Raw genomic sequence first — 25,246 nt, forward strand, 5'->3', positions numbered from 1 at the left:
AAAATACACGAGTTCCTGATTTCTTGCTGGGGAATACGTCTGAGAAAACCTAAGATTTACATCATTGTGATGCCACTCAATAATACAGAAGTTAAGCAATTTTAATTAATTTTCCATACACTTTTGCACATTTAACAATCTAGCAATGGGATTTATGTTGTCATTTTTTGGGTCTTTTTTACGGTGAGGGTAAAAAAAAAATTCCCAACGCTATCAAACTGTATCCTTGACTTGACTTTCTATTTTCCCTTAAAACCCTCTGGTTAGGGAACCCTCTGGTTCCCTTAAAACCCTCTGTTCCAGCGTCCTTTGCTTTGCTTAAGATCAATGTTTTCCAGCCTGAAATAAGGAGATTACCCAGGCACACACTCCAACCCTCCCCCAGCTTTTCAGCATGCTTGCACCGGATCAGGTTCTTCTTCAAATTCTTCCCTGTAAATCATGCTCTTATGCATCCTAATTATGTCTCTGTTGTGGTTGAGAGAATCAGGTCATTTCAGCTCTGTAGGATCATGTGTCATCTTTAATCACTTTGACTTCCAGACCATGCAAACAGCTCTTAAATAGTTGTCAGCAGGGTCTGATACAGTTTTTCAAAGCTTTACCACAATGTCAGAAAGTCACCTGCCTTATTTCACCAGTACATATTATTCTCTATAACATGGCATTATATTATCCAAATATTCAGATGAGCCATAAAGAAAAAGCCGTTACAAAATAGAAATAATTTATTTAGAACTATCATGAATAGGTCCATAATGTTCCTTCATGATGCATACAGTGATGTTCACAGTGGAATATTGACAGATGGTGTTTTGGAGCGACTTTCTAACTTTATACACTAAAGGTCCACCTCCGGCACAGCAATGTCCATTCAACTTTTGTAAACCAGCATATTCAAAAGAGTTGTAGAAAACATCCCATCATAACATATGTATACAGTCATCATAGTAATGGCATGTTACACTGTAACATGTTGAGGACACATTATTTCACATCAGGAGATCCTTTGTGATACATTTCATGTACAATAGTTGTGTACTTTTGCTGTCAATTATTAAATAAAGTTTCTTAAATAAACCAAGATATCCTAAAGCTGCCCTCTTCTCCAGCCTTATTAACAAATACATCATATCAGCTTTTTTACTTTGAATGTTTACTGTCTGTAAGTTTCATGTTGTCTTATTTTTTGTCATTTTGTCAAGAAAACACGTTAAACCAAAATCAGTGTTTTCAGTTTGGTCACAGTTCTATATGTGTCAGTAATCTGATGGTTATTCTTGCACTTCTATAACAAAATGTTTCATGTTGATAAAATCTTTTGAACCAACAAGATGTGTGCTTTTGGTCCTCAGTCATATTCTTTGATAACTTAAAAACAAACTGATGCAACATTAAGAATGTTGTCTTAGCTTGTATATCTAATGACAAGAGTACTGGCACACAATCAACACATTCCCCAGACTACTATAAAGTGCCACGATGCTTTAATGTGATTCATAACATTGTCCTAGTGGTGTTCGGAAAATGTTAGCTTGAAGCTGAATGATATAAATATCTGGTAAACAATATAAGACATGTACACATAATAAACACATAATGCAGTTCCAACAATGATCAGGCAGAGTGAGGGTCAGAGGGCCAAGTGACCGCTAGTGCCTCTCTCCAAAGTCAAGAGTCCATTTCTCACTATCAGCTCATTCTTTGGTCCAAACATGATAATACTCCATCAGAGTTTGGTGTTTCCACTGACCAGTCTCAGCAAACAAAGTGGTCCATATTATAATGGTGCTAAGGTGGTTCTTTTTCTATAAAGCTCTCATATTAAACATTAATACAGTGTTTTTAAAACAAGGTTTTTACTTTTTCAGAAGCTCAGGTTCTGTTCTCCCTTGTTTACATGGTTGATCCTTCAAATTAATGTACTTAAGCAACGCATAAAAACTTTCAAATGATTGTCTTTCATAAAATACATATCACATGGACTTACCAATCACACGCGCTACACACAATCATACACACACTCTTCACAGAGGAGAAAACGCTATTCAAGATGCCTGCAATGCGTAATATTGAGCAACAACTCTGCCAAATAGACAGAAAAAAGAGAGAAAAAGAGCAAAATACAAACAAACCAACAACAACAAAATCAAAGACTCGTCCTCAAGGTCTTGTTGTTATTGGAGTGAGAGAGCTGTGTGTCAAACAAAAGAGGAGAAGCCCGCGGTAGGTGCCTGAGCGGCACAGCCCAGGCTGCTGGGGGGCCGGTAGAGGGTGCTGTGCTGGCTGGGGGGGGTCGGAGGACAGCAGGGAGGGGGTGGGAGTCCGGCTACCCTTAGACCTGAACAGAGTGCCCTGGCCCTGGCACTGGGGCTGTGGGGAGGGGCGCTCGGGGGGAGGAGAGGTGGCAGCGGGGGCACGGGGGGTGGATGCTGTCGTGACTCCTGCTCGACGAGGGGCTCGGGCTGGGAGTAGCCGTATGCTGGCGGACGAGAGACGCCCTTCGGCTGTCGTCGCCATGAGTTGTAGTAGGTGGGGTCGCTGATGTAGTGGTTGACAAAAGAGTGAGTCTTCTGCCGGCTTTGATCCATCTCATATTCGCTGTCACTGCCCTGTGAGCCAATCAGAGAAAACAGTATAAGACTGAAATTATTAAACTGTTTGCTATGTTTACTACAAACACAGCTACATTTCTATGCTCTCAAATCAAAAGCTAATTCTAATACAGCACCCGAACTCTCAAACTGCACACTACTGGGCCATAACAGAGCACAATATATCTACTGAGAGACAACTGGAAATCTATCAATGCATGTGTAACCCTAATGATCACAACACATTAGGAGCTCACCCATACCTCTGTGGAGCACAGAAGTGATAAGCGTACACAAGAGTGTTCTGGAATTGGACAGAGACAATGTTTATGTGGGAGAATTCTGTCACTGTTTCAGCACACTGACCTTGCAGAGAACACAAACGGTTAAACAGAAAAAAGAGCAACTTAATCTCACAGCAAACCTTTCAGACTTGGTAAATGTGTGTGCCTGACAAGTGCCTGCCCATCTACTGCTCTGGTGAGATACTGCAGCTTAACAGATGTTAAAGTACCATTTATTTGCACAAGTGGCAGGTAAACAGTGGGAGGCTTTGTGGAGGAAAATAATAACAGTAGTTTGTGTCTCCCAGGAGAGCAGTGTTTGTTCAAACCGGGGTGAACAATGTTTTGACTGTGCAGGTACCAGATAAATTGGCCAGGGATACACAGGGGTGTGGGCCGACAGATGTTCACAATCTGCTGCTATCGGCTTCTCTGCCTTTGCATCATCACTTCTAACCCCCCCCTGTCCTTTCACTGGTCCTCCCTATTTCAACACATACACAAACACGCTGAGCTTTTCGGATCATCACATGATGAGCTGAGAGCCAGAAGCCCAGATTAATACAGCATTTCCTGTTAGGGATATTAATTAGCTGTGATGAGATTTCAAGACACATGAGACATGAGAATTGGGCCTGTACTTCCTTCCCATGGGAGAAATAAGTATTAAAAGGCAGATCCAAATATCTCAGCCATGACTAACGGAGGATATTTAATTTCGAGGTTATCAACCCGAGGCAAATGTCTTACTGATGATTTGCAGAAATGATGCCTAATAATTAGTCATCTAGCATCTAGAAAAGCAAGTGATTATATCAAAAAAGATTGGAGGTTACACCTAAGATGGAACTTGAATGGGACAAAAGTAGAACATTAAATAAGAAAGTACTTTTTGGTTGAGTATGACCCTGGAGGGTTTGGTCACTTCAATTTAAATGTAAACAGTTGAATTTACTTTGTAATTTAAATACATTTCCTATTCCAGACAAGAGGTGGAAATGGGCTGTAAGCCAGGGTCACAGTGCTTACCTGAGAGTCAGATATCTCAGAGGGCTTCTCGGATCAAGACTGCTGCTCTCTGCAGGGATCAGGTCATTGTACTTAGTGCTGACATCCTCATCTGAGTAGTGCAGGCTTCCAGGGCTGGGTCTTGGTGGAGACCTGGACCAATAGAAAGAATGAGACAGAGAGTGTCTGTGAGAGACAGAAAGCACAACTGAGAGAGAACTGAAGAAATATGTCCCTATGGGAAAGTCAAATGGCTCTCTTTTTTGAGGAAACATTTGAGTAAACTTAAAACACCATGTCATTAATTAACTGGGATGATTTATGTTAGCCTGCAAAATAGTTTTACAGAAGCTTCACATCCCATGGGGAATTCAGTGGGATCAACATGCAGAGATTCAGCACAGACTCATTGATTATGAAAATATAGCTTGGTTCAGACAAACACAGAATGGGTTATTTCTGCATTCCTGAAAGCCACTGTTACACAAAGCGGGGTGGATATTATAAATTGGTTCTATTCTATTCCATTTCCTTCTGGCCGTGGCAAAGTGTCAGAGAGGCATTTGGGCTGAGTTCTGCATGACTTCAGCTCACCACAACCATCATGAGATGCACAACAGGATCCTTTATCAAAACATATGAGCATCTTCATGAAAGGATTCTTGTGGTGATTATAGCTGAATTGCTGTACAGTCAGAGATTAAGACCTCTTGCAGAAAAGCTGCATTGCCCTGAGTTCTTTTATGAGGCAGGTCAAGTAAAGGACTCCTGGTTTCTTTTATCTCCAGTCATTAAGTCCATAAAGTGAAGCAGTAAGAAACATCTGTGCAGGCAATTATTTTTCTTCTTCTGCTGTAATGATTGCTGCTGTGTTCAAGGTCTGCTGGGATTGAATTGAATGATCAGAGGGCAGAAACTGGACCCCTACCCTCACATCACTGAGCCACATCAGTGGGCTCAGTATATATCTCAGGCTAACACGGCATTAGGGAAAGAGATTGCTCAGTTGGTTTCTGAAATAGACTGAGGAATTATATAAAGTAGGAATGGCATGAACGTACACGTTTAAATGATCTGAAATGGAAAAGCCTTGTGTGTGGGAGCAGAAAAGACACACTCACAGCACTGTGATGTCAAGTGTTCCACTGTAGTAGCCTCTATGCGTGAAAGGGTTAAGGAAAACAGCAGACAACCTTGACGACCTCTCAAAAAAAATTATGTTCTGAGAAATATGCGGGAGCTAAATCACTGGGAATGCCAAGAACAGGAAGCTTAGGAAGACACAACATGACAACGGCCATGAAAGGGTTGACACAACAGAGAGACATCTCCTCTGGGTTAAAGAGGATGACATGCGGGGGCGGACTGTGAAAAAAAAAAAAACATCTACTTGGAAGTCAAACGAGTGAGATTCAGACATCCGGCCATGTGAGTGTAAGGGAGGGGCCATGGATCTTGCCAGTGATCACACTCCAAAATGCTGCAAGTGAGCTATGAATTATTTAGGAGCACTGGATTTCTCCCATTGCCTTATCTGTCTAATTCATCCGTCTTTCCCTCACCCTTTCAAATATCCCGCAGGGAGCCCTCCCACTCTTCCTCCTCAGTCCACAGATCATTAGCAGAGAGTACGGTAGCATATTTGAGCTCTTCAAAAGAGATGTAGAAACTCAAGACTCTTGATCCCCTTCTTGGGACTTGTTGGTCAAGTAAAAAAAAAAAGCACAGATTCCCCTGCCTGTAATGCACCCCCTCTTGCACATTCCATCATAATGTGAAAAAACCAACATCTTTTTCTTTTTTGGCTTTGACAGGAAGCAGACTCTGGACTCCCACATCCCCCAACACAACACGTGACCATCCACCCAGTCACCAATTATGTGCTACCCATGTCTCTACACATTCCCTTTGCCTCTGTGCCGCAGAGTTTGTGAAATTCCTCTTATCTAATATGTACCTAAACATTACAAAGAGACAGCCTGCCAAAGTCCTGCTGTCGGGTAGAAGGACATGTTCTCATACCAACGGTGTTGTACTTTGTGTTGAGACAGCTCTCACGGCACTGCATCCGAGAGAAACTCTGGGCTGGGGGCCAGAAGAAAATGGCCGGCTCTGACCCATAAGGACTCTTGTCCTAAAAGCGGTGATGGACAGACAAAGAGCAATGCAGAAAGCTCATGAATGCTAATTAGCTGTTATTGTGCTGTCCCCTTATAAATGTGTGCTTCACACAACCACTGAATGTCAACTAGGGGAGCAGAAGCAGGCCTCAATCAGCAAGCTGGGCTCCTTGAGGCGCGGTTTGTTCTTTTCTAGACTGGCAGATTATCGTGAGGGATACAATAGTGATTGCTGCCTGTATCATAAATAACACTTATGTAAGACTGCATTGGCAGACAAAACTCAGGCGAAACTTAGCTAACAATATGTTAAAGTTTGTGGAACAGTGCACGCAGGAAACGGATGCAACAGCTGAGCATCACGGTTCATGTTCCAGTGGACTGACCGTGTGTAGATTGCCGTTCTTGCTGGCAAAAGGAGTTCTTCACAGAGGAGGCGTCTGTTGTTGAGCTCCAGGTGGGGAAAGCGCCCCTCGTCCAGACGCACCATCTCTCCGTGGGTCAGAGGCAGAGCGGTTTGCAGTGGGAGTGGTTGGCCTGGACAGGGGTATGAGGACGACACTGTGTGGGTTGTGGAGTTAAATGGAGTGATTGTGATCTTCAGTCAAAAATACAATCATTCTTCAAGATTATTTAAGTACAAAATTAAGCCAAATAAACTATTGGTAATGCTTGAACTACTGGACATCGTTTTTTACATGTATTCAACACATCCTCCTCATTAACATGCACAAAACAATTGAATAGTGCCTTTTGACACTCAGTCAACCCAGTGTCAAGTCATGGCCTCTATTAAAACAAACAGATGAGCTTCATGGCTGAGAAAATTGGGGAGGGGTTTAGGGTTAAGAAGCCCTCTTTGTGTCCCCGCACAAACGTGGTGCTTGTCTGAACTGGTCTGGCCAAGCCCTGTTTACTGACCCTGGTAACCCTGGCACCATGCCTAAATGCTGACTGAGCTTAACGTCTCTGGTATGAGGCTTTAGGAAGGCTTGACCGGACCCTTCTCTTTCCCCCCCCCAAATGTCTCGCCTTCCCATCTCACCCTCATCATACTAGCAGCTTCCTGCAGCATGTGGACCGATTATCTCGGATGCCCTCACTGTGATTCATTTGCCCAACCATAATGTGAAGTGTTAACAATAAGTCTACTACCTGTATAATTGATTAACTTTCCCAATGTGTTTTTTGTGTTTGAACTCTGACAAAGAGTTTAAGGAGCAGCAATGTCACCTGGGATAATTCAAAATCATGAAAATTGGCTCCTTGATGCAGTGTTGGGAGAGCCTAGGCTGTAGTTATGTAATTACTCTCAGTCTGACTAACGACCTGAGCATTAGGCCGCTGCCAAGCCATTTCATTCTCAGTATTGGATCCTTGCAGTTAAAACATGAACAATACTGTTTATTCACCTGCCTATGTCAGCTGTTTTACCGGTTAACCTTTACTCCATCCTTTCCCCTGTCAGCCAAACAATGTTAAGAAAACCTTGGTAATTTCATCTAATTGTCTGAGCCTTCAGTCCCATTTTCTATAATAGACTAAGGATGTGAAATCGTTAAAATGTAATTCTCAGCTGAGCTGTCTAAGGGTTAGACAAATTCCAGTCAATAGCTTAGGTTAAAGAAGCAGACAAAGACGTGAACAGCACATTTTCTTGAGCTTCCTACCTGAATCAGTTTTTTTCGTGTATTTTTTACTCTGGCCCTCGGATGACGAGGATGAAAACAAGGAGGAGGATGAAGATGAGGCCCACCAGGGCGATCACCACCAAGAACCACCACTCCTCATAGAACGGAGACACTTTCTGGGCTGAATACATAATAAGAATGATTAATAAGTATACAATCAACAAGTATTGTTATGTTAACACATTTTGGGATTATTGTTCTGATTTAAATACCTGATATAGAGGGGGAGGGGGCACTGGGTGATCCGTAGCCATAGTCGTTGACTGCAATTACTCGAAAGTCATAGGTGACCCCTTCTCGCAGCATATCCAGGTTAAGAGTGTAGGATGTCACTTCCTTAGGGATGTCTTTGATAAGGATATCCCACAATCCTTCATCTAAAGCAAGATAAGAAATTGATATGAAAAAGGAACTGTAGTTGAGCTGTTGGAAACAGCAGACCGCTTTTAATGTATGTGGCTCACCGGAGGGTCTGGCCTCAATGACGTAACGTGTGATTGGTGCACGGCCCTGATCGCCACTGGTCCAATGCAAGGTGAGGCGGTGCCATACCGAGAAATAAAGGGTTCTCCTGGAGGGCCCGGGGCTCCTTGGGAAGACAAAAGTGGTGGATTGTTAGAAAAAAAAATGGGATACATGAGAGAGAAGCAAGCGCTCAAAACATATTATGGCAGAAATATCTCATATTTAGAGAGTCCCACCTTCTCCAGGTCCAGTCGTGATGTTGGCCTCCACCTCCGGGCCATAAGTGAGTGTTTTGGCCCGGATGCGATAGTTATACGTGACGCCATCGGCAAGGTCTTTGATCTTCATCCACAAGGGAGCGCTGCCCTTCACATCTACTGTCACAATCTTACTGACACCTGGAGTGCGAGGAGAGGAGTCTGTACAGGAAACACTAAGACTCTAGATACTGCGTTCTACAAGCGACAAATAGCATAGCATTTGCATACAAACAAGACGTACAGACACATTCACAACTGTACACCGGACTCACAGACTATCAGAGACATGCATATATTTGCATGAATATCAGAAAAAGGTTTATTATCCGGCAGCTTTCTAGATATCCTGATAGGAAGAGACACCGGGACCTTTTTATAATAGACCAATTGATATTCCCTGTCTTAACTGCAATGTTCAGTTTGCTCCTGGGTCCATTAGCGGATAGCCGAGGGACCGCAGCGGCCTCAGCTCAGCATTCCACCTCTGCTCCCAATTACTTGACAATCTGGTCCAGGCAACCACACTTAGCCAGCTATTAGCCATGTTTCTTTCAGCGAGAGAGGAAGCTGTGCATAGTCTCACCAGATCATTCCAACTTATTTTATCACCCATGCCATATATATACTATATGTTACTGCAGGGCCTGCACTCACCTGCAACAGATTAGAGCATGAGCTTAAGCAGCGTGAGTTAAAACGAATATGGTAACTAGGCAAGAGACGGTAAATCACAGTCTGAGAAAGCCAGCTGAGGGATGTCGAGACGGGGGCAGAGTTTATTAGGCTACAGGCAGAGTGTCTCACCATCCACTGGAGTGCAGGGCTCATAAACCAGCCGGTAGCCTTCGATTGATGCCGTTGGCCTGCTTGGGCTCTCCCCAGGACACGTTGACCGAAGTGGTGGTCAACTCACTGAAGTGATAAAGCTGGGAACACTCGGTGCTTTTGATGTAGAAAGGGAGGTGATGACAGTTGGATCAATTCACAGTGCAGAGACAAAACACTGCATACACTGCATACTCAGCTCTCAAACTGCTGAATATGCCACTTTAGAGAATATATTAATGACAATGTTTGTACATTTTCAGTGTTAAAATGATGTGAAGGTGCATAAACTGTCATAGATAAATAAGAATTTGGAATCTTTATGTCATTGATTCTTGACAGTCCTCCTTAGTGGATATCTGAGTTTTCACACATCTCAAGACACATTTTGTTTATTTTCAATAGGAGTTACTTTCCTGTTTGCTTCAAACTGTCATGCCATTTGGGTAAATTACACTCGCGACAAAAGTACATTTTGGCAAGTACAACAGGGAAATTCAAGGCAATCGGATACAGGAAACAAATCCTGTCATGCTAGCTGACAATAAACTGAAATACTATGAGATTAAAAATGGGAGGGATTTCATTGTTCATTGTTCTTTGTCAGATCAAGAATAACATTATGTTTTGTGTCTGTAAAAACAGGTACTGTGGCAAAACAGTTCAGATAAATCCAAGAAAAGAAAGAAAGCGTATTGCTATTTTAGCAAATGAGTAACTAAAAGTCAACAAGAGTGCACAATCAGTCTGCGACCTTGAAAGGGAGCTGTGAGAATTGTGCCTGCTGAACCAACCCAGATCAAGCTAAGAGTCAGGATTTCAGCACAATTCTGCATATAATCACAAAAGCTTGTGTTGGCTCACTTCCCAGTATCCTGTGGTGCAGGGAGCCAAAATTCCTCGTGTGTTTTTAAGTTCTCAGCACTTTGTACCCCTCGCCAATGTCAAGCCTTCAAGGGGGGCGGAAAAGACAAGAGAAATGTATACGGTAAACCACTTTTGTGCTGAAACCGCAGAGGAGGGACTCTCACTGGCTGGTAAACACAGACATCTTTGTGCAGTTGCTGCCAAAAAACTAATCTACATGTGTCCCCCGCACTCTGTATTCATTGCTCCTCCGCTGTCATTAAGCTTCCACCCTCGTGGCTTGTCCTGGATAAAGGGGCCAAGAAGAAGCTGATCTCTTATGCTATATCTCACAGGAACAAACTAAACTCTTAGTTTTTGGTGAGTGGGTCTTGCTTTCTGTAACCTTATTCCAGTTTGCAGTTATGTGTAACACAGTGACTCAAAATAAAGTACTCATTATCTTTCCTTTTGTAGGCACACTTTGTGACTAAAGAAGAAAACCGACCTTGAGATTCTCTACTCCACACAATTACTTGAGCAGCATATACAATACGGTTAACGCTGAGAAGGAGTATCATTGTTGCAGACGACAGAGTTAGACAGACAGTGGAAAGGCAGAGGCTTTGAACGATATAAAGAGCTGTGATATGACACTTGGTGTTTGGCATCAGGTCTTAGCTGCATGAAAAATTGCATTTGCTTTTTGAACAATCAATGTAATCTCCTCAACCACATCTGGATTTATTGCGGCTCACCTGCTTGCTGAGTGCGCCCTCTGGTGGGCAGGGAGCGGGGCCCATCCCTGCAGCATTGAAGGCTGCCACACTGATCATGTAGGTGGTGTAACCTGTCAGGTTTTTAAGCTTCACCCCGAGCTCCGGCAGAGGAAACAGCGTACGCAGGCGCTCCGTCTCATTCTGAAGCTGAAACTCCCAGAAATAGATCTACAAACAAAAAGAAGAATTCAGAATTTTTTCGGGGGAATATATAAAAATGAAACAGGCATGATGTAACTTTTGGCTGATTTTGCAGTAACACAGGAGACAAAGACAAGTTATCGATACCTTGTAACCCTGTATGTCCCCATTCTGAGCATCCAGAGGAGGAGGGTCCCATGTGACATCCAGCTGTGTGGCTGTTGAGGACTGGATCACCACATTTTGGGGAGGGGATGTTGGGACTAGAATGGAGCAAAGTGTAAAACATATTTATTTGATATGTTCTATGACTTGGTTCAAGAAATACAGATTAAAAGTGAATTAGCACACACGGCGAGAGATGAAACATACCGGCCTCTCCAACAAACACTTCTTGCGGTGAACTGCTGGGACCCTCCCCCACAGCGTTATACACACTGAGACGGATCTCGTAGCGCTTGTGTTTACTCAGATCTGAAAGAAAAACGAACCCATTGCAGCTTTTTAATGTAAGAGTTAACATAAACTAATAAAAAAGAAGTTACTCTGGAGAGAGACACAGTCTTAGTGAAGCCCGTGGCAAGACAACATCTCAAATTCCCCAAAAAAGAGGGCGGTTTGTACGGCAAAGTGTTGAAAAGATGAGGTTGTTGTGGGGACAAATGGAAAATATGTCATCAAATTAAAAGAAAGAAAACACACCTGATATAATGATAGGGCAGCTTGGAGAGGATCAGCAGCCGCCCCTTAGCGGATACAGCTGAGTGGGAGTACGGGGAAAAAAGGCAGTTGCTGTAAGTTATTATACAAATGACACATTTTTATGTACGAGATGACACACAAGCAGATGGAGAATGATGGAAGAAATACATAAACGGAGAAACAAGACTTACTATCCAGTTCATATTGGGTGAGCGAGGATTCACTTAAGTTCCTGATGCTGTAAGGAGCTAGAGTTTGGATAGAGGATGGGAGTTTTTGAGAAAACGAGGGTAGATCACAGGATTGGGTAGCAATATTAGATGACTTATACGTCTAAACCACATGTGTCAAACTCAAGGCCCGGGGGCCAAATCAGGCCCTTGGTGGATTTAATTTCGGCCCGCAGGATAATTTCTAATTATTATTAGACCTGGCCCGCCGGTATATTGCATGCACACCTTCACTCAATCCTGAGGATTTCCTCAGCTCAGAGCCTGACCCCAAACATTGATGAACTTGCACCCAAGATGAGATGCCAAGTATCTGGCTTGAACTAGCATCACAGAGCAGCACACTGAGTTTAATGGATGTTTCCTTCTGCACTTTTTTTCTTGAGACAACAGGGCATGTTTGGTTTTTCTTTGAGGGGAATTGTTTATTGAAGCTGTTGTTGGCCTGTGGAGAAATGTAATCATAAGAAATGACTCTGCAGATAGAGCCATAAGAAATGAATGCAACTGATTATTTAATGTTTAATGTTAACAATAGGCAATAATTTAAGCTTTGTTTAAGGTTTAATATGTGCAATAAGTTAATTTCATAAGTTTTGCTATAAACATTGAACCAGTCCGGCCCTCGACTAGTACCCATTTTTTAATTTTGGCCCACTGTGTATTTGAGTTTGACACCCCTGGTCTAAACACACCACAGGCCTGAATGAAAACATCAAATCAATACTCAAAGTGCATTTGAGACTCCAGGTAGCACAACTTTTAGTATATAAGCAGCAGTAATTGATGGATACGCAGGGAAAAAGTGAACTCACCAGCGAGATCAGCCCATTTGGCAGAAGGACTGTTAACAGTGCGGACAGTGAAGCTGCGTATCCGGTCATAGTGTAACTCCCGGAACCTGACTCTGAAGCCCAGCAGGACTCCGTTATATGATCCTCAGTAGGAGGCTGCAAAGAGAAGAGGTCTGCTTAGTAACCAAAACGTTCAAACATTGATCCATTCGCAAAACACAGTGCCAAGTAATTCAACTGCATACCTGCCAACGAACAAGTACGGACGTGGTGGTGTGAGGTGTAACAGACAGGATCGTTGGGGGTTTATCTGGGGCTACAAAAAAAATAAGGGTGGGAAAAAAAGAGAATTTTGTGTTAGCAAATCAACACAGCTGAGCAGAGTGATATATAATTCAAACAGTCTGCTGGAGAACAGCTTGAGAGTAAACACACGCAGTGTTGACGTAAAGCATTTTCTGTGAAAATCCAAAGTCAAAACACTGATGTAAAGTCATGTTTCATACAAATATAAAAGTGTTTTTGCACAACCGACAGAAAGTCGAAAACTAATGAATGTGCTGCATGATCGGTCCAGTCTTCAGATCTTACCATCCTGTAGTGTAGTGATGGCCTCACTCTCCTGGCTGTATTCACTGTCTCCAATGTCATTGGTGGCTTTCACACGGAACTGGTATGAAGTGAAAGGCTTTAACCTTAAGAGAAAGAAAAAGAGTGGTATGTGTGCATCATGTACAGCGTGTTCTGCCTTACTCATTATTTTTTCTGACTGAGAAATAAAAATAGCTGATGCTGAGGGGGAATATAAGTGGACTAACCTGTCCACTATGTATGAGTTTGTCTCGTGGCTGACTGATGCAGAGTGGACAGTCCAGTTGCTGTCGGGCAGCTCTCTGTACTGAACTGTGTAGTAGCGAACCGGGGAAAGTCCGTCGCTGCCAGGTTCCCATGACAACAGTACTCTGCGAGCCTGCACTTCCTCTTGAGGCACTACGGGACGGCTTGTGGGTTGGGGTCGTGCTGAAGGGCACACACACACATTCATGATCACTTTAAAACTTAAAGGGATAGTTGGATGTGAATTGGGATTGAATGAGTTACTTATTCATAGTCAATTTCTAAAACTGTCTGACTGCCATCTACTGTAGTAATGCACCGACTCTAGATAAGTTATTTATACTACCCTAAGTCAAACAATCCTTAATATTTAGAGGTGATTTAAATAGCTTTAGTATTTTTCACATACCTCTCTTCTCTGTTGTGACCACCAGAGCTTCAGCGGCCTCACCCCAACCCTTTCGTGTCTGAGCGGTGAGACGGTATACATAAACTGCTTCTGGTTTCAGTCCGGACGCTGTGTACTGCCGCGCGCTGGGGCTCAGCACGTCTACTGTGGCAGCGCTGCTACTCGAAGAGTTTCTTCTGTATGTGATCTGATAGGCTGAAGGACGAAATCATATCAATATAAAGTCATGCAGGAAGGACAATTGAGCAAATCAAATAAATTGGCTGCACAGAAATGGAATAGCAGACAAGCAAAATAGCTTCCCTCTAAGCTCATACTGTATGTGAAAGTCTGTGTGCTGCAGACTCACCCAGGATAATGCCGTTGGGCTGTGCAGGAGGCTGCCAGATGAGCCTGACTGAGGAGGTTCTGACTTCAGGGAAGAGAATGCCAACTGGAGGGCCAGGGACTATCACACGCAAACATTACCCAAATGACAAATCAGGCAAGAGTATTAGATGTGACAATTCTACTGATTAAATAAGTAAGTTAAAGGAAAATCATCAAGTCCTATTACATTTGTGATTTAGGCTACATTTAAATACAATATTCATATGTGATTAGCAAATCATGAAATTATAAGCAGAGTGATACATTAGTCTTTTTGTTTTTGTTACCAGCAAGATCAAATAGGCTGGTAGGGTGGTTGTGTTTACCATCATCCAGGGTCCGTTCTAAGATGGACGGCGAGCTGCTCCTTCCGTCTCCTATCCGTGTGAAGGCTAGCACCTGGATCTCAAACAGGACGTATTTTCCCAGGGTGCTCAGCTGGACACTGTGAGTGGTGTTGCCCTCCACCTCCCAGAAATTGGGAGCTGTGTCTGAGTCCTTCTCCTTATACACCACCTGAAATACACAGGGAGTTTCAGACAGTTCGAGGATTTATTCAGGTGATGAGGAACAGGAAGATATCTTTTTACTCTAGTTCCAACTTAACTTTGCTAAATATTGATGCTCTGATTACATATTGGTCTGAAATATAATTCAGATGAATGCTGTTGACTGCTGACCTTGTACCCCAGAATGAGTCCATTACGGTCCGTCTCTGGGACTTCCCCCCACCGCACCAGGATGCTGCTGGAGGTGGTGGCGAAAGCTGACACGTTGGTGGGGCCACAGGAGGGTACTACAGTCAAAGATAAAGGACAAAGCTTAGCACAGATCAAGCACATGTGCTCGTATGTGTGTGTCATGTGTACACATATATTTCCTTCCTCACCAGACTCCCGCGTCCTGCCGTGGACTGGCTGGCTCCAGGGCCCAGAGCCGATACCATTGATGGCCTGAACTCTGACCTCGTACTCCATCCACTCCTCCAGGTCCTCGATAGTGAACTCCCTCTCCAGCCGGTCCATGATGACATGGGAGAGAACTCCCCCTTTAGACCCGGCTTTAGAGTACTGGACCCGGTAGCCAACGAGATCTGGATTCCCATTGTACTCCCACTCCGGAAGAGGCTAGGAGGATTTTTTTTGTGTCTTTATTCCCACAGTTCAAGCAAAAATGAAATCATAACTGACTGCATAATGAAGCAGTAAGTCGTGAGAGGCCGTACTTCACACTTATTTTACAACAGCTAAGAGCCGTTGTCAGGAATGATGAGAAGTAATATAGAAAGAGAAGCTAAACCCTCTTGGCACTTACTGCACTTAGTGGTTTAAAAAATATAGTAATACTCCATTGTCTTCAAAAAAAAGCACATTCACTAAACCTGTTGAATCAATAATAATGTCATTCTAATATAGAGCTGGCAATAAAGGTCTTGAAGTGAATAGGTACAGGTTTGAGTATATCATTAATATTGAATTTATATGTGATTTCAGGGTGTTCATAATCCTTTTAAAAGTCACTCAGCCAGCAGGGGGTCTCTTGTTTTTTATGCAGTATGTGTTGACACATGCACATGATTTAGCAGAAACCAACCTAAATATGCACTGGGGCTATTTATATAAAAGTGATGGTGTTCTTGGAAATAACATGGTCTTTTTTTTAAACTTCCAATAACATGTGGCATACACACTTTAACTAAGATTTTAACACACACAGTTCTGTCATTCTTTTGAAGTGTCATATCACACAGCTGACACCCATCTGCTGTTAAATCCAGGTGGCATGCTCTCTTTCTAATCCTTCATGAGCTGCTGGAGTATTTTGCCTCTGTCTCTCACTGCCTGGCGCTGCTCAGGCTCTGGCACAGTGATGATAATGGACAGATGTAGCGAAGAATACATTGGCCAAATGCTGACGCAGGAAGCAGCAATAGTCAAGGACACAGTGCGTGCAGCTTTCCAAAAACATTATTAGTGCCTTTAAGTGTATTCATCAGATCACAACCCAGAGAGTACAAGAATAAATTGATAGAGGAAGGAAAGCGTTTCTTGCACAAAGAAAACAGTACACAATAGTGAAAACGTGCCAAAATTAAATTGAGATTCTCAGACGAGAGATGCTTGTCAGTCAGATGAGGTAAAGCCAACTGTCAAAGGGAAAGTCTTCACCTAATGTCAAACTTTTTAATATATAAGAAAAACATGTTTTGGAATTTAAATGGGAAAAATGAAATTTCCAAAATCTGATTTGACAAAGCTTATCTTATCAATGTTGTATCCAATTAATATCCCAAGGGCATTTTGTCCATTCAGCCCAACATGATTTCCCAGCAACGAGAGAACAAAAAATGAAAGAGACATTTTTCAAATAGCTTTTGTGCATGCAAAGGCATACATAATTGAGCGTAGTCTGAACAGAAACAGTCAAGAAACTCATATCTAAATCTAATAATAATCTAATAAAACTCCAGTAACTTCATACAAAGTGCTTCAGGCCCACTGAACAATGACTTGTTACAACTTACCACCCAGCGAAGCCACAGGCTGGTCTCACTGGCTGTCCGCAGGGTGACATTAGCGGGGGCGATGTCGGGGGCGGCCTGCAGGGTCTCAATCTTCCTGGAGGGCTGACTGGGAGGACTGATGCCCACAATGTTTACCTGACGCATTCGGAACCTGGGGTAAGAGAAACCAGCTGACGGTGAATAAATAATCTAAAGATTGGTGTTTTATCAAGATTTGCTGGTGATATTGAAAAAAGGATTAGATTTATTATTTAAAACTGGATTAGATGGAACTTTAAAAATGCCCAAAAGGAAACTTGTGTGTGTGCTCACCTGTAGAACGTATAGGGGTTCAAGTCCAGAACTTCCAGTGATCTAGCATCGGGTTCATTAGTCAGCTGATGAACCATCAGCCACTCTTCATTCTCTCCTATTATGCCAATCTGTAATACACAGAGAGAAGAGGGTGATATCAGCAGCACAACTCATTAAAATAATGCAATGGTATCGTATAACATGCGTGGCAACATGAAGACATCAAACTGAAATAACAGACCGCTGTCATTGTGTTAAAATAGATACAGTACGAATCTCACCTGGGCTTCAACATGCCAACGGGAGATGGACGTCTTGCCATCATAACCAGGTTTGAACTGTATGGTGACGGAGCGAGGGCCGATGTTTGAGATGGCTAGATTAGTTGGGGGACCGGGCAACTCTGTGGAAGAATAAAGAGGAAACACAGATTAAACTACATTTCAGAGTTTTTAGCCATCGGTGAGTAAAAATCAGTTGCGTCACAGTTAAGTGGTTGAAGCCCTTTAATTGGATACTTGAAGTATAGATGCAATGTCAGCTGAAAGTCAAATAGTTTGTTTAGTCATTTGTCACCTGGTGGTACACCGGAGGAAATAGTGGAGGCGGAGAGCTGGCCCTGGCCCTTGGCGGTCATGGCTGCTACCTGGATGGTGTAAGTGGTGAGGGCAGTGAGCCCTGTCACCTTGTACTCCTGAGTTAGGTTGGGTAAATAATGGGTCACTCGAGTATTGGTCCTGTTGAACTCCTCCCAGGAGATACGGTAGCCTGGAAAAAGAAGCCAATCCCAAACAGTGTTACACAGTGTTCACAGCTCTGTGACATAAATAGGAAGAAGCCGAGAAGACACGTTTACGTTACATAGTTATCTTTAATGGATACCTGTGAGAACTCCATTTTTCTCCTGAGGCTCCTTCCAGCTGACTTTTAGTGAGGTGTCCAAGATATCAGTGAAACTAAGGTGTCCCACAGCGCCAGGGGCTGTAAAAAAAAGAGATAAAAACAGGCGGTAAATGAACCGAACAACAGCCTGACATGCAATTATCTGCAAATACTATATAATGTCCTGAATGGGAGAACTTACTGTCCTCATGGGTGCGTGTGCGCTGAGGTGGGCTGCGCGGGCCGTCTCCAGGGGTAGTGAAGCACAATACCGAGGTATAGTATTCCGTGTACTTTTTCAGGCCAGAGATGTGACCAACATGAACACTGTCCTGGAAGTTGGGACGGGCCGTCATCACACTGACCTCATTTGAACGAGTGAGTTCCCACGCCAAAAGCTGGAAATGATACGGGACAGGGTGTTAATGTGGCACACGACTGGTGGCATCAAAATGTATGAACCAACTTATAAAGTAAAAAGTCGAATAAATAATGTTGACATATTTGAAGCCTGTGATTCATGAAAATATAGAGCTTTCAAACGACGTGATGATATTTTGCCCACAATGCTCCTCTAGCTCTGACCACTAGAGTGCACCAGTTGACAGAAAGGGGCTGCTCACCTTGTATCCCTGGTTGATTCCATTGATAAACTGTGGGCTTGGGGCACTCCAGGTAAAACGCACCGTGGTGGAGTTGACAGCCTCGACTTGTACATTTCCTGGTGGTACGGTGGGCACTGATCCAGAGTATGAAAGAAAACAGAGAGACATAGAGGGGAGAAATAGATGGAGAAGAAGAGAGAATAGTGATGAGATAGTGAAGGAAAACAATAGGGAAGGAAACCACTTTTTCCGAGAGGAACTTTCAGACTAGGCTGGTTTAAAATGTGAGAATCGGACTAAAGATTTTATTTTATTTTGGCCCTTTTGGGGGAAGGTAGAACATGCCAATCAAATCAAACAGGGTGTGAGAGCACTTGCCTCAGGCCGCTTCCAGGTGAACCCTGCAGCAGTCTGTTTGAAGTGAGCAAGTGATTCTGATGTAAACCTCAGCGAGTCACTTATTAATGAAGCCGATTGGCCAGTATTGCTCCTCATATCTCCATGCCATATTTGATTCCCTTCATGTGTATTTAAATGCACATCGTGGTCCGCTCTCGAGCCTTTAATGGAGCGAGTGATGGAAACAGCCAATTAATGAGAGCCGAGCAAAACAACATAAGTGCCTTGTTCACTGTCGTTTTTTACTGACGTTGACTTGGATGATGAAATTATTATTTATATATTTCAAAGGATAGTTTTTTCTGACTAATACAGTACATTTTTAATGCCGATTCACCAGACTCTAATTGGGAACAGCTAATGTATTCTACTTTTACTCATTGATTGATCAGTCATCACTCAGTCAGAGTATGCAGAAGTTTCCAAAGTTTTAACAATAATGTGTGCCAGGTAAAATCCATAATTTCTAAAGCATTTGAAGTATGCTCTAATCCAAGCCCGAATTTACCATATACATTGGGGGGGGGGACACACATCCCCCCCAATATTCAGATACGCTCAAAATGTCCCCCCCCCCCCCAATATATAGCCTAACTGATATAAACAAATTAAAATTAAATGTTTGGTCCCCTCCATGGTTACGGCCTTGCTCTAATCATCCAGCGAAAACGAAACTAGCATACATTGAAGCCATATTTGAACGCCCACAAACAAACAAACAAATCTTCCCAGCACATAACATAAATTAACTAGAGTAAACAATTAATACTCTACTACAGCAGCATGTATAGGGATGACACAATTAAATAGTAAGAAAAGACCAGAGAAAGCAACTCAAAAGCAACGATTTTGCAACACAATTATACTAACAACCTAGATAGACAGAATATGTTTGTGTGTGTTTTAATGAGGGTTGTGGGTTGAGACCTGCTGCGTTCAAGGAAGTACGAGAAATAATTTATGCTTCTGCTTTTCTGTCTTTTTGTTGCTCATTGTTTTGCCTCTGTAAGGTATGTTAGACTTGCTCATGACAAAAAGCTATCAACATAAATTAACCTGGAAACCAGTGCTACAGACACAGCATCACAGACAGCTGTTAAACTAATGAAATAAAAATATCAGCCGATTCACTCTCTGTAATAAATGCATCTGAGCAGGGAGTGGAACAGATTTCCCAATTTTCTTATGAGTGCTCTTGAGAATATCTAGTGAGTCTGGGGTAGAGGATCTCTCTCTCTCTATGGAGTGGATTTAACATGACAGGAATTCAGAGATATGTGATTGTGTTAAGGCTTTCAAAGCTTTACATACAAGTTAAAGGAATTTCAAATCAAACTGAGAGCCACCTCAGCTCAACTAAACCAAAAGTGATATCCTCTTCCTTGTGTTTGTTTAAGTCTAGCAGCAGAAATTTGAACTTGAAGTGTAATCTATGAATTGACTTTTCAGGAAAGACAGTAAAGAGAGCATTATTCAATCTTCTTGTAATGAATGGATTAACCTTCCAACACGCTGATGCATTAACTATAGCCTACTTTGGCTATATTTCTCAAAAAGCCTCAGTTTTACGTGCCAAAGATAATCTTAGATTTGGCTTGATACACGTTACAGTGACAAATGTGACTTTCATCCTCTGAAGATCTTGTATAGGCAGGGGGAGGCGAGGAACATAAGGTGCTAAAATCACTGGGCGCGACGGAAATCACTAGCAGTATGACACCGGGGAAAGTTCACAATGTGTGTTCTAATTATACTACTCAGCATGAAGAATGAGAAAAGAACTCAACCGAGGCAGCTTACTTTGGCACATCGAAAGGTATGTCACAATCCTGACGCACATCATCACCTGGTAATGTCTGTGCAGAATGAATTAAATGTGTGCTCTCGGCTGACGTCTCCAGGTGGTCAATATGAATGATTTTTTTTCACACCACTACAAAAAAGGTGATGCAATAAAAAATATCTACAAGATGAAAGGGATCTGAAAATAAAGACTAAAGTAAAAGCTTGGCTTAAATAAAAAAAAGGCTCTTTTGAAGCAGAAATGAACATGAACACACACAAACCAATAAGCAGTGCTGAGGTAAATAAACATTTCTTTAAAAGCCTTGCTGCTTAAGTCTGTACTGCTGATTGAGACTGATTGAGGATTAGTTAAAACTGCTGTACTCTCCTTGACAATGTGTGAGAATCACCTTTTCAAGGTAACCAAAGGTTGTTTTTAAAGTGTGCTGTGGAGAAAATATGGCCATACTGGTCTTAATTTGATCGTTAAATTCACATGATTGGATTAACCATCAGTCGGAAGTTGTATGCCGCAGACTTAATATTAGCCAAGGGACTAATATGATGAGGCTGCCAAATGAAATTTGTAGGACTAAATAAAGCCTCTGGTACTTATAGCAAATAAGTTGCAGGATATTTATTTTTAAATGTGTAACCTAATGCTTTCTGCCAGGCCTCCTTTTATGCAGTGTGGTATTATGTGGTACCCTCACCCCCTTGCAGTGTCCATTCAGTGACTCTGTGGCTGTAGGTGCCTCGGCCTGCTCCGTTATAGGCCGCCACCTCAATCTCATAGTTGGTCCAGATGATGAGTTCCTCCAGGAGCAGACTGGTCTGGTCTGAGTTGGTGATGTTTTTCATTTGACAATCCACTGGAAGCCCCGACAAACAATACCTGGTAGCACAGGGAGGAAGGAAAAACCGAAGTATAAATCTATTAGCAGCTTCTTGGAAAAAGAGCGGGAGGGAGAGTAGCCAGGCAGAAAAGTTTTAAAATCATTACAAAATGAGAGGTGACAACGAATGAATGGAAGGGAAGGTATTTAATTGGCACCAATTACTCTACTGCAGCGGTGAGCACGAATAAAGCGAAATGGAGAGGAAGAAAAGGAGCTGACATAACAGTTATTATCACATCTGAATGGCACTGGCCCTGACGGGCACCTATCTCTGAGAAGAAATAATGCAGGCTGTCATGGTCTTCTTACCTGATGATGTAGCCCTGGAGTGGCCCATTCTGATGGCTCTCCGGGGGGGGCTGCCATTGGATCATGATGGACTGATTGGTGCGGCCACTTGCGATGACTGTCTGGGGGGGGGGCGCTGGGAGGCTCTTCGGGAAGAGTTAGTCTGCAGCAGCAAAAAGTGAAATAGTAAAAGGGAGGTGAAAGAAGAGACAGAGTGAAACCAAGCATTAATTATCATGAGTTTCTGCATATTTCTATCCCATTTCATCATAGGCATCAAATCATAGCAAAGCCCGCTTACTGTATTTTTTTAGGAAAACCTTAAAGTAAAGTTGGGATGAGTATGTCTATGTCTTTGTCCAACACATTCTCTATAATACTGTCCGCAGAGGGACATCTTGCTACGGCATGACAAGGATCAAAGAGGCCTTGGTGAAAATGGAGCAGCACAATAGAGAGACAGTGCGAGTGAAAGAAAGATATAAAAGAACAAGAAAGAGAGACTCAGGCAGACTTTTCCCCTAAGCCAATTTAAGATGACATCTTGATTTCTTCCCAGTACACCGGAGAGCTGCTCTGGAGGAGAAGAAGCAGAGTGTTTAGGATCAAAGAGGTGTGCCCATAAGATGCCTTAGAAAAACCCGCCACCCTCACTGACGCTCAGTCTACCTCCTGTGGTGCACATTTGTCTGGGTACATTCACACAGGACCTCAGCTGTGTGAATGAGGAGTGTGAAGGGTAGTGATGGTTATGAGGGAGAATGTAGTGATTGTTATGAGGGAGAGGGTAGTGACGGTTATGAGGGAGTAATGCAGATATAAAATCAGCAAATTGGTTGTGTTCATGCGTACAAGGTCAGACAGCGGTTTGTTTAGGTGAACCATTATGAGGTATGAATGTGCGTGGGGTGTGCCAGTATGATGATGAACGTTACACTCGAGATTGGAGTCTGTGGGAAGCTCTGCCTCTTTCAAGCCTCTCTGTATTTTACTATGCAGTACAGCACCGACAGTTAATAGGAGGCAGAGCGATGAAGCTGGGTCAGCGCTCCCATCAAGTCTTCACAAAGCGCAATTTCAGCTCATTCACAGTTTTATCTTGAAAAGACCCGTCCCCAAGCTGGCTCATCTCTCACTCACTCCCGCAGGAGAGAAGACAGAAAATAGTGGACATACAGGAAATAACCGTTTTCTATTGAAACGCCATGACGAAGGACGAGAACAAGTTGTTCCAGAACTGTGAAAGTCGCCGAAGTGCAATGTTGTTCTCGCCAGTGTTCACATTACACAGCAACATATTTAATATTCAGTAGATGCAGCTAACCCACCGGTCAGTCTCCTTGCTGAACTGGCCTCTGCCCACGTCGTTGACGGCACACAGGCGGAATTGGTACGAGCGCGCCGGGATGAGACCCCCAACAGTGACCCCGGTAGACTCTGGTTCAATATTAGCCAGCAGCACCGTCCAAGGGGCATCTGCGGTGGAGAAAACACACAAATAAACAGAGCTGTAAGCAACAGCAAATGAGTGGTAAATGACCTTGCTTGGGAACATTCTTGAGAAAAATCTATCCAGCAAATATAAATCATTGTTATTCTTAGCTATTGCACACCATTTCATTTCCAGTAATAATATTGCAGCTACTGATAAAAACTGAGTCATTTATTTTGTATACACGTCCACTAAATATCAGATTGAAATTAAATTATCCGCAAACCAGATCCCCATCTGCATCCTTGGATTCATTTTCCTCTTAATGAGTTGTCATTTTATGAGTAAGCCTGAGCTTCAATGAGAAATAGCTGAACTATTTACTCTCTATATGGGTGAGAGCATTCCGACTCCTTTGATTTTATCAAGAGAGAGCAAGACAAGAGCATTAGGCATCAACATGATTTGGTTCCCCTGATCATTGAGAAGGAAGAGAACAGGTGAGGCAATTGAGTTATTCTGATTGCTCAGGGTAAGAGGATGCGACTGCCAATCTTAGGGACACAATGAAAGCGTAATATATATCAAGAGGGGAAGGCAAGGCAGAACAACAAAGACACAATAATGACTTTAATAAGACAAACAAGACAAGACACTGTTGCCTTATTGAAGAGAATCTCACTGAGCCACTCACTGTTCTCGGAGACCTCCAGGATGTAGCGGATCAGGGGGCTGTTGCCATCGAAGGCCTGGGCCCATGTGAGGTTTATGGCCCTTTTCTCTGTCGTACTCAGAACTGCTATTGGATTTTCTGGAGCATGGGGCAGTTGCCTGTGTATGTGTATGTGTGTGTGTGTGTGTGTGTGTGTGTGTGTGTGTGTGTGTGTGTGTGTGTGTGTGTGTGTGTGTGTGTGTGTGTGTGTGTGTGTGTGTGTGTGTGTGTGAGAGAGAGAGAGAGAGAGGGACGAAGTGATAAAGAGAAATTGAATCAGACAAGAGAGGCAGCAAATAACAGCATTAAACAGCCAAACTGAGAGCATTGCATTGTAAATATTAGAGGGTTTGATGGATTAGAGAGGAGAGCAGCGATAAACCACAACAGTGGGGGAAACATCCATCCATCATGTCCCGGTAGGGCGTAAATAAGCCGGAAAAAATACAGACGGCAAGATAAGACAGGGCAGACATAAGGCAAATATGCAGACCTGACTCTGAGGTGGGCATTGCGGGAGTCATTGCCCCCCACTGAGGTCACCCTGCAGGTGTATGTTCCGATGTCACCCGACCACGTTTGGGAGATGTGCAGGGTCCCGTCGGGATCCTGCCTCAGGCGTGGGGACGTGTTCACGTCAATCACCGAGCCGCTCTTCTCCCACACGTACCTGGAGGTACATTCATATACAAATATAAGAGTAGTACAGACACACACACTCGCACTCTGCGTATGGTGACAGCAAATCCGTTTGCTTTGCGTCAGTTCATACAGCAAAGCACAGAAGGCGCTGACACCGATGAAAAGCCTTGTGAGGCTGATGGGAAAGGGATTTCAATCTTAAAGCCATCTTTCTCTGTCACACATACAGTACAAAAACTCTCCTCCATGCATTTTTTCTCTTGTCATAATCCCAACCGCACATATGCTTCCCAGGCCCATCTTTACACTTTACACATGCGCATGCACAACCCAGGAGCGCCTGTGATTAATTGCGACTGTTCGGGCTTTCCAGCTAATCTCCTCTGCGTTGCGTTTAATTAAAGGGCGCTGTCTGAAGTTATTACTCTGT

The 25,246-nt window shown here is 43.1% G+C and overlaps 1 protein-coding gene across 1 annotated transcript in view; it reads right to left on the reverse strand.

The window, feature by feature from the left end:
• Positions 1-739: 739 nt before the first annotated feature.
• sdk2a (sidekick cell adhesion molecule 2a) overlaps positions 740-25,246 on the reverse strand; it is an 81,661-nt gene continuing 57,154 nt past the window's right edge. Inside the window, 43 exon segments of the mRNA XM_034142386.1 lie at positions 740-2,294; positions 2,296-2,399; positions 2,402-2,612; positions 3,908-3,940; positions 3,943-4,039; positions 6,393-6,567; positions 7,677-7,713; positions 7,715-7,818; positions 7,910-8,074; positions 8,162-8,239; positions 8,242-8,286; positions 8,399-8,581; positions 9,227-9,272; positions 9,274-9,344; positions 9,347-9,364; positions 10,852-10,899; positions 10,902-11,040; positions 11,161-11,276; positions 11,386-11,487; positions 11,907-11,963; positions 12,761-12,877; positions 12,880-12,895; positions 12,985-13,055; positions 13,331-13,434; positions 13,558-13,759; positions 13,986-14,180; positions 14,335-14,433; positions 14,681-14,870; positions 15,035-15,150; positions 15,244-15,481; positions 16,879-17,029; positions 17,191-17,300; positions 17,454-17,575; positions 17,749-17,940; positions 18,055-18,153; positions 18,257-18,452; positions 18,678-18,793; positions 21,557-21,738; positions 22,052-22,161; positions 22,163-22,193; positions 23,359-23,506; positions 24,157-24,293; positions 24,668-24,844. Of these exon segments, the coding sequence (XP_033998277.1) occupies positions 2,202-2,294; positions 2,296-2,399; positions 2,402-2,612; positions 3,908-3,940; positions 3,943-4,039; positions 6,393-6,567; positions 7,677-7,713; positions 7,715-7,818; positions 7,910-8,074; positions 8,162-8,239; positions 8,242-8,286; positions 8,399-8,581; positions 9,227-9,272; positions 9,274-9,344; positions 9,347-9,364; positions 10,852-10,899; positions 10,902-11,040; positions 11,161-11,276; positions 11,386-11,487; positions 11,907-11,963; positions 12,761-12,877; positions 12,880-12,895; positions 12,985-13,055; positions 13,331-13,434; positions 13,558-13,759; positions 13,986-14,180; positions 14,335-14,433; positions 14,681-14,870; positions 15,035-15,150; positions 15,244-15,481; positions 16,879-17,029; positions 17,191-17,300; positions 17,454-17,575; positions 17,749-17,940; positions 18,055-18,153; positions 18,257-18,452; positions 18,678-18,793; positions 21,557-21,738; positions 22,052-22,161; positions 22,163-22,193; positions 23,359-23,506; positions 24,157-24,293; positions 24,668-24,844 (5,041 nt within the window). The 3' untranslated portion in view covers positions 740-2,201.

Source organism: Trematomus bernacchii, unplaced genomic scaffold, assembly GCF_902827165.1.
Source record: "Trematomus bernacchii unplaced genomic scaffold, fTreBer1.1, whole genome shotgun sequence".
In the NCBI taxonomy this organism is placed as follows: domain Eukaryota; kingdom Metazoa; phylum Chordata; class Actinopteri; order Perciformes; family Nototheniidae; genus Trematomus; species Trematomus bernacchii.